Below are 14,287 nucleotides of genomic sequence, written 5' to 3'. Positions count from 1 at the left end.
GGAATCCATTTTGGAGCACTTGGTAGAGGGGAAGGTGATCAAAAGTAGCCAACATGGATTCACCAGGGGCAAGTCCTGCCTGACCAATCTGATTAGTTTCTATGACGAGGTAACAAGCTCTGTGGACATGGGGAAGCCAGTGGATGTGATATACCTTGACTTCAACAAAGCTTTTGATACGGTCTCCCAGAACATTCTTGTCCATAAGTTAAGAAAATATGGATTGGATCTTCGGACTATAAGATGGATAGAAGGCTGGCGTGAGGGTTGGGCCCAATGGGTAGTGGTCAATGGCTCAATATCTGGATGGTGGCCAATTTCAAGCGGAGTGCCGCAAGGCTCGGTTCTGGGGCCAGTGTTGTTCAACATCTTTATTAATGACCTGGATGAGGGACTGGATTGCACCCTCAGCAAGTTTGTGGATGACACAAAACAAGGGGGGAGAGGTAGATACGTTGGAGGGTAGAGAGAGAATCCAGAGGGACCTGGATAAACTGGAGGACTGGGCCAAAAGAAATCTGATGCAGTTCAACACAGCAAAGTGTAGAGTCCTGCACCTGGGGCGGAAGAATCCCAAACTTTGTTACAGGCTGGGGACTGATTGGCTCAGCAGCAGTACGATGGAAAGGGACCTAGGGGTTATGGTGGATGAAAGGCTGGATATGAGTAAACAGTGTGGCCTTGTAGGCAAGAAGGCTAACGGCATACTAGGGTGCATTAGGAGGTGCATTTCGAGCAGATCTAGAGAAATAGTTATTCCCCTCTATTTGGCACTGGTGAGGCCACATCTGGAATATTGTGTCCAGTTTTGGTCCCCCCAGTATAAAAAGGATGTGGATTTGTTGGAGCAGGTTCAGTGGAGGGCAACAAAAATGATTAAGGGGCTGAAGCACAAGACCTATGAGGATAGGCTGAGGGATTTGGGCTTGTATAGTTTACAAAAGAGAAGACTTGGGGGTGATTTAATAGCAGCCTTCAACTTCCTGAAGGGGCGCTCCAAAGGGGAGGGTGAGAAACTGTTCTCAGTGGTGTCAGATGGCAGAACAAGGAGTAATGGTATGAAGTTGAAGAGGGAGAGGTGTAGTTTAGATATTAGGAAAAACTACTTCACCAGGAGGGTGGTGAAGCATTGGAATGCGTTGCCTAGAGAGGTGGTGGATTCTCCAACCCTTGAGGTTCTTAAGTCCCAGCTGGACGAGGTCCTGGCTGTGATGACTTAGTGGGGGTTGATCCTGCTTGAAGCAGGGGGCTGGACTAGATGACCTCCTGAGGTCCCTTCTAGCCCTATGATTCTATGATTCAGGGACTGGGGGAGTCACTCAGGGGCTGCAAGGGGTTAAGAGAGTCACACTCAGGGGTTAGGAGTCACTCAGGCTGAAGGGGGCTACGGGTGTCTCACTCAGCGGCTAGGGGAGTCACACTCAGAAGCTAGGAGTCACTCCCAGGCTGGAGGGAGCTAGGGAAGGCACAGGGAACCCTGCAGCTGGAAGCTGGCTGGGGCACAGAGCCCTGGCTGGCAGCACCAGCTGCAGGAACTCTGCTGGGGTCTGCAGGGACTCCATCTCCTGCAGAGGCTGAAAACCAGGGAGCTGATCAGCCCTGCCCCACCCCTCAGACTCAGGACCCCACCTTTCCTGAGCTGGGCACTGCTTCTTCTGTATGCAGTCCTCTGCCCTACAGCTGAAATGATTCTCAATGTAACTGTCTGGCTTAACTGCCTGACAGCTGTTAATCCAATTAAGAAGTTGAGAACCACTTCAGGAGTGTGAATGGCTTCTTAATAGCCATCTGTGGAGCTGCCCAGCCCAGCCAGTGACCCTGTTGAAATGTAATCTCGACACACAGGTTGGGAAACCCTGTTCCAGAAAAAGAATGTCCACACATGGTGTTAATGAGAACAACTCAATTTGTAGACAAGCCTTTAGTGTTAAAACACAGGTTGTTAGTTTCAAAATTCTAACACAGAATAAATGCATCCAAGCTTTATATGAGATTTTATTTTTAGGCCTACATATCTCTAGTTGAAACCCAAAGCAAAGTGCGTCTGTGTCTGAAGAATTTTTCAAGTGGAATTTTGTGATTTTGTTTGCATTTAAAAACAGACACTCCTGTCAGTTGCTTCTTAGGCAGACCTATCCAGGCAGATCTTTCTTCCTCAAAATCATTGCAAACCTTGCTGTGTTGAATCCCTGTGAAAACACAGGTCTTGCAAAGAGCTGTAAGTAAAGTGAAGTGTCACATGCAAAACCAACAAACCAAAACAACAGTTAAAAATAACTGTGGAAAAACAATGGGCTTGGTCTGAACTCTGATGTAACTAGAAAAACACCCATGGACTTTAGAGGTGCAGATTCTAGGTCACATGTGAGATGGCATGAGATGCGGCACCAGATAGAGTCACCAACCTGCCAGTATACAGGAGAAGTGCATGAGTCATCGTGGTCTCAGTAAGGGGCAAAGAGAAGAGGGATTACTCTCATCTGTCATGAAGCATGAAAACAGCATTGCTGAGTGGATCGCTATCTGCTTGAATGCATGTCATTTGTATCCATATAAACTAATAAGCCATCGTTTTGGGTTGGGGCCCCCAACTGCTTCCACCGAAGTCTAAAGGGAGTTTTGCCACTGACTGCATCAGGAGCAGACCCGGGTTGTAGCGCAAACGTGGGAGGTTGGCATTCATTAAGAGCAGAGCTCTTAAAACTCCTGCTCTTAGATGAGGTGAGGGCTGCAAGCATCACAGACATTGGTTTTCTGGTAGGGGCCTCCCTGGATAGCTCCCCCTTAATGAACACCATGACTGAGCTAACAGCTGTGGATCAATGATTTTTCATTTTGGAACCTACCCCCATCCCCAGGGAGCTCGTTTCTGGAACACTTAAATCGACTACTGGAGGCAGAAGGCTGAGAAAAGTAGGGGAAACCTCTTCTGTTTTTAATTCTATTCTTTTTTTGGTTTAATTTGTCCCCAACTCCCACCCAAATCATCTCTTTTCCCTCTGGCACCCTGCACCATTTGAACCGACTCTGTCCATCCTGAGCTTTGCTGCTCTTCCAGCTGCAGCATGTGCTTTGATGGTCAATGTCAGATCTCACTACTCACTGCTTAAAACATGCACACGATTCTCTTCACAGGGGTTTCCTCCATCATTGACAAAGCAGTTTGCACCCCACTTATGGAACAGCTGTGGTCCTTCACTGGGTGGCTAGGGACACCTGTGTGGAAACTCTGGATCTCACATTACTGCACCTGCAAAGTCACGCTGACAGAGCTCTCATAGCTGTCAGCTGCCCCAGGGACTTCCCCTTAAAGGGACCTCTCTACTGTGGTGGTGGTGGGTGACACAGAAACATAACACAACCAAGACTGCATTTGGGTGTTTGTGTGCTTCCCCCACTAGCCTTCCCACTATTCCCCCAACCTGATCCTTTCTCCTGCATTGATCTCAGCATTAGGGAGGCTTTTGTCAAGGTACAGGTAGAGAAAAATACTCTTCTGTGGAGATGGCTGACATCCTTTTCCCACTGGGGTTAGTCTCCTCTCTATGCTCATCTAGGTAGTACAATCAGCCAATAAGTACCCATGCCTGAAACCATCTGCTACTCATAGCCATCAGCAGAGTGGGAGAATAAGCAGTTTTTGGTCGAGCGCCTGTAAGAAGAGCTATGGAAGTGGACACCTGTACTCCAACAGAGTCCCATTCCAGCCAACAGAACAGTGTATGGGCACAGAAGTGCAAGCAAAGGTAATTCCCTGGTAGTTTTGGGTACTTTAAACAGTGTCTTTTCTTTCTCTCACTCCTCATTTGTTCTGAAAAATTTGAATGCAGTTTCAGAAAAAGAGAGTGGCTTATGGTTTCCAGCTCAAAAAAAAAAACAAAAAAAAACCACAGAAACAGCCATTCTAGTGCAACAGTAGATCCTGATTTTAAATAAGAAGATTTTTCAAAAGCTGAAAATATAATCCTTTACCTTGCAATAAGGCTTTGAAACTTTTATTATGATTGAACCAATGTTGTTCTATTTGATTAAATAAACAATAATCTTATACAAAATTTAATAAATGCTGTAATTTTTTAGTGATCATGTAACAATTGTAATTTAGTTTAATTGCCGGGCAGAGAATATATTTATATTTACATTTAAATTTGAACCATAGTTATAAATCTCTTACTTTTTCTGGACGTGCAGTTACCATTAGGTTTTTTTGATTGCAAAACTTAGGAGCAAAGGTTTGCTATACATTCTAATTTGCAGAGTTTTAAACACAGACAGGAAGATATGATCTTTATTTCTTGTTAACATCATGACTTATAAATTCACAGAAGCCAAAGAACATTTTCGTGACCAATGCGGTTGCATACGTCAGACCATGGAATAAACATAACTGAAAAACCTGTATCTTGACTCCAAATGTTTCTGTCAGCCTAATGTTATTAATGTTATTATTTTACATTTTGTGCTGCATATGCAGGTATTTTGAAACGTTAGCATTTTGCTACTGTATATGTTTGTGCATTTTATTAGATTCATTTGGAAAATCCAAAATGATGAAAAAATTCCCCATCTGCTTTATCTGCTGTTGCAGCCTATGCCCAACAGATGTCACATATGAAATTCAAATTACATCTTCAAATGGAGCATGACTTGATAATGAATAATTCAAGAGAGATACTGAAAATTAGAAGCTGTTTTTAAACAGTGTGTTTCACAGGATAGACAGCATCAGTGGAAAAGTACTCACCTATTTATCTGGCCATTTTCTACCTCCGTGAAATCATTTGAATCATTGCTGATGTTATCATCCTCAGGAACAGTCATATTCTGCAACTCTGTTAATTCTAATCCAGTTTTGAAAGGCATCCTGATCTAGGGAGTGTAAGTATCCAAATGTTTATCCAAGTAATAGTGTATATTTTGTAAGTAGACAGCAGCCACAATGTGAGCTTGACAAACCTAAAATGCAGTAAGAAAAACAAGATGTATGTAGTATTCTAATACAAAAGACAACCTTTAATCAAGCAATCTTATGTCCGAAGGGGCCAACCCAGACTATAACCCAAAGGTATTGTACAGGTGAAGTAAAGGGCTGCTCTAGCTTAATTAGAGCCATGTCTACACGTGCACGCTACTTTGAAGTAGCGGCACTAACTTCGAAATAGCGCCCGTCACGGCTACACGCGCCGGGCGCTATTTCGAAGTTAACTTCGACGTTAGGCGGCGAGACATCGAAGTCGCTAACCCCATGAGGGGATCGGAATAGCGCCCTACTTCGACGTTCAACGTCGAAGTAGGGACCGTGTAGTCGTTGCGCGTCCCGCAACTTCGAAATAGCGGGGTCCGCCATGGCGGCCATCAGCTGAGGGGTTGAGAGATGCTCTCTCTCCAACCCCTGCGGGGCTCTATGGTCACCGTGGGCAGCAGCCCTTAGCCCAGGGCTTCTGGCTGCTGCTGCGGCAGCTGGGGATCCATGCTGCAGGCACAGGGTCTGCAACCAGTTGTAGGCTCTGTGTATCTTGTGTTGTTTAGTGCAACTGTGTCTGGGAGGGGCCCTTTAAGGGAGCGGCTTGCTGTTGAGTCCGCCCTGTGACCCTGTCTGCAGCTGTGCCTGGCACCCTTATTTCGATGTGTGCTACTTTGGCGTGTAGACGTTCCCTCGCAGCGCCTATTTCGATGTGGTGCCGCGCAACATCGAAGTTGAACATCAACGTTGCCAGCCCTGGAGGACGTGTAGACGTTATTCATCGAAATAGCCTATTTCGATGTTGCTACATCAAAATAAGCTATTTCGATGTTGGCTTCACGTGTAGACGTAGCCTAGAAGAACACCTCCACCAGTGCTTAATTTGTGTTAGGGCTTAGCCCCGGGGGGGCACTTCTACACTTGGCAGTTCACCATTCTGGCACCTCAGTTATAGAAGTAAAAAATTTTCCTTCAGCCCGAGTACCTAATTGCTTGAGACATGTTATTACATTTACATTCTTTCATTACAAATTAAGCACTGTACACTTCTATTTAAATAACCATATTTTGTCAGTCCCTTGAGTGGCTGCTTATGATGGGTTTGGCTGTGTTTACATTTACAAAATAGTGACAAAATTAGTAACACACAGCTTCAAAAATAGATTTAAAGTCTAGCAGTCAAGGAAAAAATTCCTAGTATGTTAGTTCAAGCCCCAACAAGTTGTCATGCCTTTCTGTTTTGTATGTTTCTCATGTGGTCTCTCTCCTGCTTTTAATATACATACAAAACGTTCCATTTCATATTATTTTCACTGCTAGTATCTACGTTAATGCCAAATGGAGACAATGAAGAGATATCATCATTGCAATTTGTCTTTCATGAAGTAGCTAAATTTCAGTTATTTGAGTATACTACTACCCTGGAGATAAAAATTCAGATCACACACACTCTGATTGAGAAATTGAATCCCTATATTCATGGTCAATCTAAAAACAATGTATGTCATGTATCCAGCAATTGCTAAGCTATCAAGCGTGAGAAATTAATCAGTCTCTCCACTGGGAGAAGATGCAGCACTTGTGACAACTAAAAATAACACCTTACCGGAAATGTGGACCATTTAAAAAGATACATGTTAGCTTTTATGTTTACAATTCATTACCTCAGGACCACACATTTTTGAGAATCAAGGCACCCTGGAACTCAACTAGCCATAACCTCGACAATGCTGGATCTACACTTACCCCCAACTTCAAAGGGGGCATGTTAATCAGGGCAATGGGATACTACTAATGAAATGTTGTGGTGAATACACTGCGCTCCATTAGGCTAATTCTCCCCCCGCAGCAACTTTGAAGTGTCGGCATGCGTATAGCTGTGGGGAACTGCCTGAGCTACTTCGAAGTGCTGAAGTGCCCGCAGCTACATGAATGCCAACACTTCGAAGTTGCTGTGGGGAAAAATTAGCCTAATAGAGTGCTGTGTATTCACCACAGCACTTCATCAGTAAATCTCCCATCACCCTGATTAACGTGCCCCTTAGAAGTTGGGGGCTCAGTGTTGGAAAAGGAAGTTATTAGCACTAAAAGTCCCTTTAAATGTCTGGTGCATGGTGAAACTTCTTTAAAACTGGCTCTGCAAAGAATATTTTTGTAACAAAAGGTTTCCAGAACTTTAGGGGAGAGTTTAGGGCTACTGACCATCTCAGAATAATGTGGGATCTCCCAAAGCCTTAGAGCTGCCTCAAACAAAAACAAACAAACAAAAAAACCAACACAACAACAATGCAGAATATTTAGTTACAGCCAAGGAAGCAAGGCTGTCTCCAGTTTCCAGCCAAAGGGAGCTGCTTGTGCCTTGCTTATGGTGTAGGCAGTGTGCTACACCTGCCCTCATGCTCTGGGTTCACAAGGCTCAGAGTACACATGCATCCCTACAGCCAGGCAGTTTGAACAGCACCAGAGGGCATGAAAGGCAGGGAGTCTGCCCGAGGGTCCTGATGGGCTACTGGCCTGGAGCTGCCTTGGAAAGAACATCTAGGCCAGAACTGCATCTGTCACTCTGGCCTCTCCCTCCCCCCGCAATTATCTGCTGCCCCTCTTGCACCCATACCCCCCCTCCCAGACCCTGCATCCCAACCTCTGCTCCAGGTCACAACCCAAACCCCTGCCCCAAGTTACAACCTCCTCCCAGTCCCTGCACCCCTTCCCCCACTCCTCCAGGTCAGAATCATTTCCTACAGCCTTAGCTATATACCATCCTGGTCCTGGCACTCCAGCCCCCTTCATCCAAGCTTATCCCAGACCCCACACTTCCTCCATTAATATCATGGAAGAGTGTGGCCCCCGACCACTTACCAAATTCTTGGAGTGGGCCCTGTCAGAAATTATTGGCCACCCTTATCTACACACAAAACTTGCTCTGCTTTAATCATTCCAGTTTACTGACACTATAAAGCAGTACACCACCCTGCACCCCATTCCCCCCATCCCAATGAGGACCTAAAGTTATATCAGTACAAGCCACTTTAATAGTGATGCTTATTCCTCTTCATGTATGAGAATAGCAGTTATACCAACACAAAAAGCTTTTAATGAGTATAACTGCCTCCATGTTCAGGGCTGTATTAGAATAAATATCTCAGTTTAAAAAAAATTGCAACCTTAAAAATATTGTCAGAAAGAAAGTACCTGAACTCCAGATGAGCTGGGTTTTTTAGGCCTGTCTACATAGGGAAATATACTAACGTTCAGTATCACTCTGTAGTTACACAGACGTAGCTCATCCTGGCTACGTCTATACTAGAGAATTCTGTCAACAAAACACGTGGACTGTCTACACGCAAAATGCGTTTTGTTGACAGTCTGTTGAGAAAACTCAGCACTTCTGCCGACAGTGTTCTCACTCTCCACGATGTGGAATAACACCTCTGTCAACAATTTCTGTTGACAAAAAAGCTATGTGGACGCTCTCGGGGGGCCTCTGTTGACAAACAGGGCTTCCGGTTCACCGGGCAGCCCTGTTTGCTGAGCTTCTGGTTGGCTGTTCTGTCAAGAGAATGGCTGGGCAATCTGGCTGCTCTCTGTTGACAGAGTGGATTGCTCTTTCGATCTGTTTTTGTGGGTGGATGTGATCTGTTGGCAAAAGTTTTGCTGGAAGTTCTCTTCTAACAGTAACTTCTGTCAGCAGATTACTGTCATATAGACATAACCCGTGTGGGCATTCTTATACTTTTATCTTTCGTAAGTACTTACAAGGCTCCTGCCACTACTCTGTCTGAACACTTCACACTCCTTAATGGATTTAGCCTCAAAATATCTCTGGGTGCAGTACTATTATTCCCATTTTATGGATAAGGAACTGAGATACAGAAAGATTAAGTGACTTGACTTTGCTCATCCAGGGTGTCAGTGGTGTAACTTGTAACTGAACCAGGATCTTGCAAATCTGAAGTTGGTGCTCTCACCACTGAACCATCCTCCCTCTTGTAGAAACATGCCAATAAATTTACATGGGTGTGATAAAGTTGCACCAGTCACAGCCTCATCTGAATATTAATTGATTTAGTTAAACCTGTACAACTTTGTGTGGACACTTTAATTTTGGTTTAAACCAGGCTCTCTTTTTTTTTTCAGTTTCACTGAAGTAAATTGGGAAGAGGCTTACGCTTAAATGAAATTAATCACTCTTAAAAGATACTACTATTACTCATTGTTTGCATTAACATATTACTTAGACGCCCCAGCTGAAGAAACACTGAACAAACAAGAACGTCCCTGCCTTAAAGAATTTGCAAATCTGAGGATCAGAAGCAAGAAACAGAGGCAGACAGGGAAGTACAAGGGAACAAAGAGACTACATTGGTTAGCATGATAGACATTGGGCTCAGCACAACAGTAGTCTAACCATTGTCAGTTTTTGGTTGACAGCATGGCAAAGAAGAATGCTTAAGCAGGAATTTGAAGGACAAGAGTGAAGTGCTTTTGTAGATGTTTACAGGGAGCTGTGTGTGGTGCAGCATAGAAGAAAGCACAAAGATTCTTGTTTAAGAAGTGGACCATTGAAGGTGACATCATTATTCCATGGGCGTAACCAGAAGGAGTTGACCTACTGATACCGAATGAAATGACAGGTAGGGTGGGTAAAGGCCATGAAGGGCCTTGACAGCAAAGAGACTCCCCACAAAAGTTTGTACCAGTTTAACCAAATCAGTTTAAAAACTGATTTAAGTTAAATTGGCACAAATATTTATTATCCAGCACAGCCACAGTATCCTGAGCGGTCTCACTGAAATGTGTAGAATTGTCTTTCCATGGCTTGTGCTTAGTAATACTAACAATTTTATTACGGAATAAGACTTCAGGAGTTGCAACTCACTTGACCAGCTGCATGAAGTGAAAGAAAACTTTTTCCTCCTCTTCATGCACCTGATGGGGTGAAATGCAACTCATGAAATCCTATGCCAGAATAAATTGTTATAGGCTATGTCTACACAAGAAGCTATGTCTACACAGAAGTCACTGTCGGAAGGGTTTTCCCTGCAAAACATCTGTTGACAGATTGTGTCTACACATAAAAGCAGACTGAAAGAGCAATCTGCTCAGTGAAAGAGCAGCCAGACTGCCTGGCCCTCTCTCGACAGAATGGCTGACCAGAAGGTCTGCAAACAGGGCTTCTTGGTGAACCAGAAGCCCTGTCAGTCAAAAGAAGGGCCTCAGAGTGTCTACACGGTTGTTTTGTCAACAGAACACTGTCGAGAGTGGCATTATACCTGAAGGGGGAGAGGTATAACGCTGTTGACAGATCCTCTGGGTTTTGGTTTTGCATGTAGATGCTTCGGGGCTTTTCATGACAAAAGCCCAGTTTTGTTGGGAAAAGCCTCTTGTGTAGACGTAGCCATAGTCTTTAGGGTGCTACAGGACTGATGCTGGTTTTTTTTTTTTTTTGGTATGCAGCTACAGACTAACAACTAACTACTGAACTCCTTGTGTTTCCTGAAACAGACTAACATGGCTACCTCTGAAACCTGTGCTTAATAAGGTCAGCCTTCAATAATCTCAGAGGTGTTGAAATTAACACCTCACTGAGGGGAACAGCATGCTGGGGAGCAGAATTCACAGGTCTCTGAGGTAAAGCTCACACCCTTTGCTTCTTGTACTGCTGAGCTAATGAGTTGCAAGGCTGGACTAACAGCACAGGAGTACGTTGATTGATTTGTGAAGGTTCTCTTGGTAACGGAAAAGCCTAAAACTTTTTAAAAATGAAGATTTAGATTATATGGAAAATTGCTTTAACAATCTAGGGCACAACCCTGGCCCCAATGAAATCAGTTGACTCCAGACAAATAGAAGTGTACCCGTGCTAATCTATACCTGCAAAAACAATGTGGAGTCCTGTGGCATCTTAAAGGTACAATCACATGTATATTTATCAAAACAAAAAAAGCAGTCAAGTAGCATTTTAAAGACTAACAAAATAATTTATTAGGTGAGCTTTCATGGGACAGACCCACTTCTACAGACCATAGCCATACCAGAACAGACCGTCCTACGAAAGCCCACCTAATAAATTATTTTGTTGGTCTTTAAAGTGCTACTTGACTGCTTTTTTGTTTTGATAGTATGTAGACTAGCATGGCTTTCTCTCTGTATGTATATTTATGGCTGCCTTTGTAATTTCCATCCCATACAGCTGATGAAGTGGGTTTTTTCCCCACAAAAACTTAAATAAATCTGATAGGTTTTAATGTGCCCCAGGACTCCTTGGTATAATTGACTTCAGAGAAGCAAGAATTTCACCCAGAGGCCCTAATCCTCCAATTGTATGTACACAGGCATACAGAATCATAGAACACTAGACTGGAAGGGACCTCGAGACCATGGCAAGACCAAACACCATCTAGACCATCCTTGAAAGATGTCTATCTAACCTACTGTTAAATATCTCCAGTGATGGAAATTCCAAAACTTCACTAGGCAATTTATTCCAGTGTTTAATCACCCTGACAGTGAGGAAATTTTTCTTAATGTCCAACCTAAACACCACTTGCTGCAGTTTAAGCTCATTGCTCCTTGCCCTGTCCTCAGCGGCCAAGGAGAACAATTTTTCTCCCTCCTCTGTATAACCCTCTTTTAGGTTCCTGAACACCACTATCATGTCCCATCTAAGTCTTCTCTTTTCTAAACTGAACAAGCCTAGTTCTTTCAGTGATCCCTCATAGCTCATGTTCTCAAGAACTTTAATCATTCTTGTTGCTCTTCTCTGGACCTTCTCCAATTCCTCCGCCTCTTTCTTGAAAAGTGGTGCCCAGAACTGGACACAATACTCCAAATGAGCAGTGAATAGAACAGAAGAATTACTTCCCATGTCTTGCTCTCAACACACCTGTTAATCCCAGAATGATATCAGCTTTTTTTGCAACAGCACCACACTGCTGACTCATATTTAGCTTGTGGTCCACTATGACCCCTAAATCTCTCTCCGCAGTACTCGTTCCTAGACAGTTGCTTCCCATTTTGTATGTATGAACCTGATTGTTCCTTCCTAAGTGGAGTACTTTGCATTTATCCTTATTAATCATCATCTTGTTTACCTCAGGCCATTTTTCCAAGTTGTCCAGGTCATTTTGAATTATGACCCTATCCTTCAAAGCATGTATAACCCCTCCCAGCTTGGTATCATCTGCAAACTTCATAAGCATAGTCTCTATGCCAATAGCTAACTTGCTGATGAAGATATTGAATAGAACCACACCCAAAACAGACCCCTGCAGAACCCCACTTGTTATGCCCTTCCAGCATGACTGCGAACAATTAATAACTACTCTGAGAACAGTTATCCTGCCAGTTACGCACCCATCTTATTGTAGCCCCATCTAAGTTGTATTTGTCTAGTTTATTGATAAGAAGGTATGTCAGATCATATCAAATGCCTTACTAAAGTGTAGGTATACCACATCCACCTCTTCTCCCTTATGTACTCACACTCTGCATGAGTACAGGATCTACCCCATGCTGTATCCTGCAACATTGGGTTCATAATGCTTATTAGATCATATTATCTCATCAAAAAGTTCATTCGGACGTATACAAAAATTCAGCATTCACAAAAAATAACTCAACAGAAATAAGTTATTCATTCCAATGCAGACAAGTGACTTTTTTTTTCATTAGAACAAACAGATGCATGAATTTTCAAACATGAGTTATGAGGCATTTTTGATGCTAATGAACAGAGACAAGAACTCACTGTGAGTCTTTGGGCAACTATCTAATCCTGAGTACCCCACCTGTGAGATGAAGATAATACTAACACTTACTCAGCTTTGTAAAGGGCTTCGGAATTCACAGTTGAAAGATGCTACGTAAGAGCAATGTATTGTTCTCCCCAGCAAACTCCAGAACTCCCATTTTTTAATAGTCAAGGACACTGAGGACTAATCTACACTTAAAAACTGTGCTAGTGTTATAGCAATACCAACACACTTATACCAGCAAAACCTTCCTAGGACAGGCATGGCTTATATCATCAAAAAATATTTTTGCTGGGGTATCTTCTGGTTTGGAGAGTCAAATACTGGCAAAAATACTTTTATGTTGGTATAAATACATCCACACTAGGCCTTTTGCTAGAACACAAATATCCCCAAACATCACATAGCTAATCAACTTTGCTAAACTGGCAAAAAAAAAAATTCTAGGGTAGACCTGTCCTTTTTCTTAACTCTCAAAGTTTCAAGGAAGCAAAATAGATATTAACAATAATCCAATTAGCAATTCAGCAATTCCACTTCCCAATTCCAGCTGTTACCTATGATCCCACTCCCTGCCTAACCTACAAAAAAAAAAAAAGGGAAATGATGTTCTAACTAGTATTGATGAAAACCACCTATAAAAAGAAAATTAGCCCAAGAAATAAGATTTCCTCCCTTCACATGACCCTTTTCCATGCTACTGGAGAAAACAGCCCCTAAGAGGAAGGGCAGGTCTGCACAGCAAAGTCATTTTGAAATAACAGCAGTTATTTCAAAATAACTAACCTAGCATATACACAACACAAATTCTATTTCCAAATAATTTCGATATAGTGGGTGGCTTATTTCAAAATTGGCAAGCCTCATTCTACACAGAATAACACCTGTTTCAAAACAGCTATTTCAAAACAGGCACTGTTAAGAAAGGCTACGTCTACAAGAGAGAGTTTTGTTGACAAAACTAGCATTGTGTCACGAAAACTCATGGGGCATCCACATTACAAATGTGTTATGTCAACAGTAAATCAACAGAATGCAACACTTCCATTGACAGAATTCTGCCGTCCTCCCAGGAGGCAGAACGCCTTTCTTGACAGAATCTTTTGACAGAAACCCAGTGTGATGCTCTGTGGCGCCCTCTATCGACAGACGGGGCATCCTGGACACTGCGCAGCTCTGTTCGCGGTGCTTCTTGTTGGCCATTGTGTTGAGAAAGCGACAGGGCAGTCTGGCCGCTTTCTGTCAACAGAGCGGATCAACTAAGCAATCTGCTTTTGTGTCTGGATGCAATTTGTCAACTGAAGTTTTCTCAGAAGATCAGAATAGCTCTTCCAGAATAGCTTATTTTGAAATCAGGCTGCTGAGTAGACATACCCGAAATAGGAAAGGCCTGGGTCCATTGGAGAAGGAAAGAGAAGTTACTCACTTGTGTAGTAATGATGGTTCTTCGAGATGTGTCCCCGTGAGTGCTCCATAGTAAGTGTCGGGCGCGCCCTGGCGCCGCAGATCAGAAATTTCCAAGCTGTATTTCGTCGGATTGCACACGTGTAGAAACATGCTAGCCCTTCGT

The 14,287-nt window shown here is 43.3% G+C and overlaps 1 protein-coding gene across 1 annotated transcript in view; it reads right to left on the bottom strand.

Annotated features, from left to right (window-relative positions):
* SLC38A1 (solute carrier family 38 member 1) overlaps positions 1-14,287 on the bottom strand; it is a 58,734-nt gene that overhangs the window by 31,280 nt on the left and 13,167 nt on the right. Inside the window, exon 2 of the mRNA XM_074984067.1 lies at positions 4,745-4,956. Within this exon, the coding sequence (XP_074840168.1) occupies positions 4,745-4,863 (119 nt within the window). The 5' untranslated portion in view covers positions 4,864-4,956. The remainder of the gene's footprint in view (positions 1-4,744; positions 4,957-14,287) is intronic.

The sequence above is a fragment of the Carettochelys insculpta genome, chromosome 1 (assembly GCF_033958435.1).
Source record: "Carettochelys insculpta isolate YL-2023 chromosome 1, ASM3395843v1, whole genome shotgun sequence".
Taxonomy (NCBI): domain Eukaryota; kingdom Metazoa; phylum Chordata; order Testudines; family Carettochelyidae; genus Carettochelys; species Carettochelys insculpta.
Note: the sequence above shows the minus strand (reverse complement) of the source record. Positions and strands in the feature narration are given on the sequence as shown.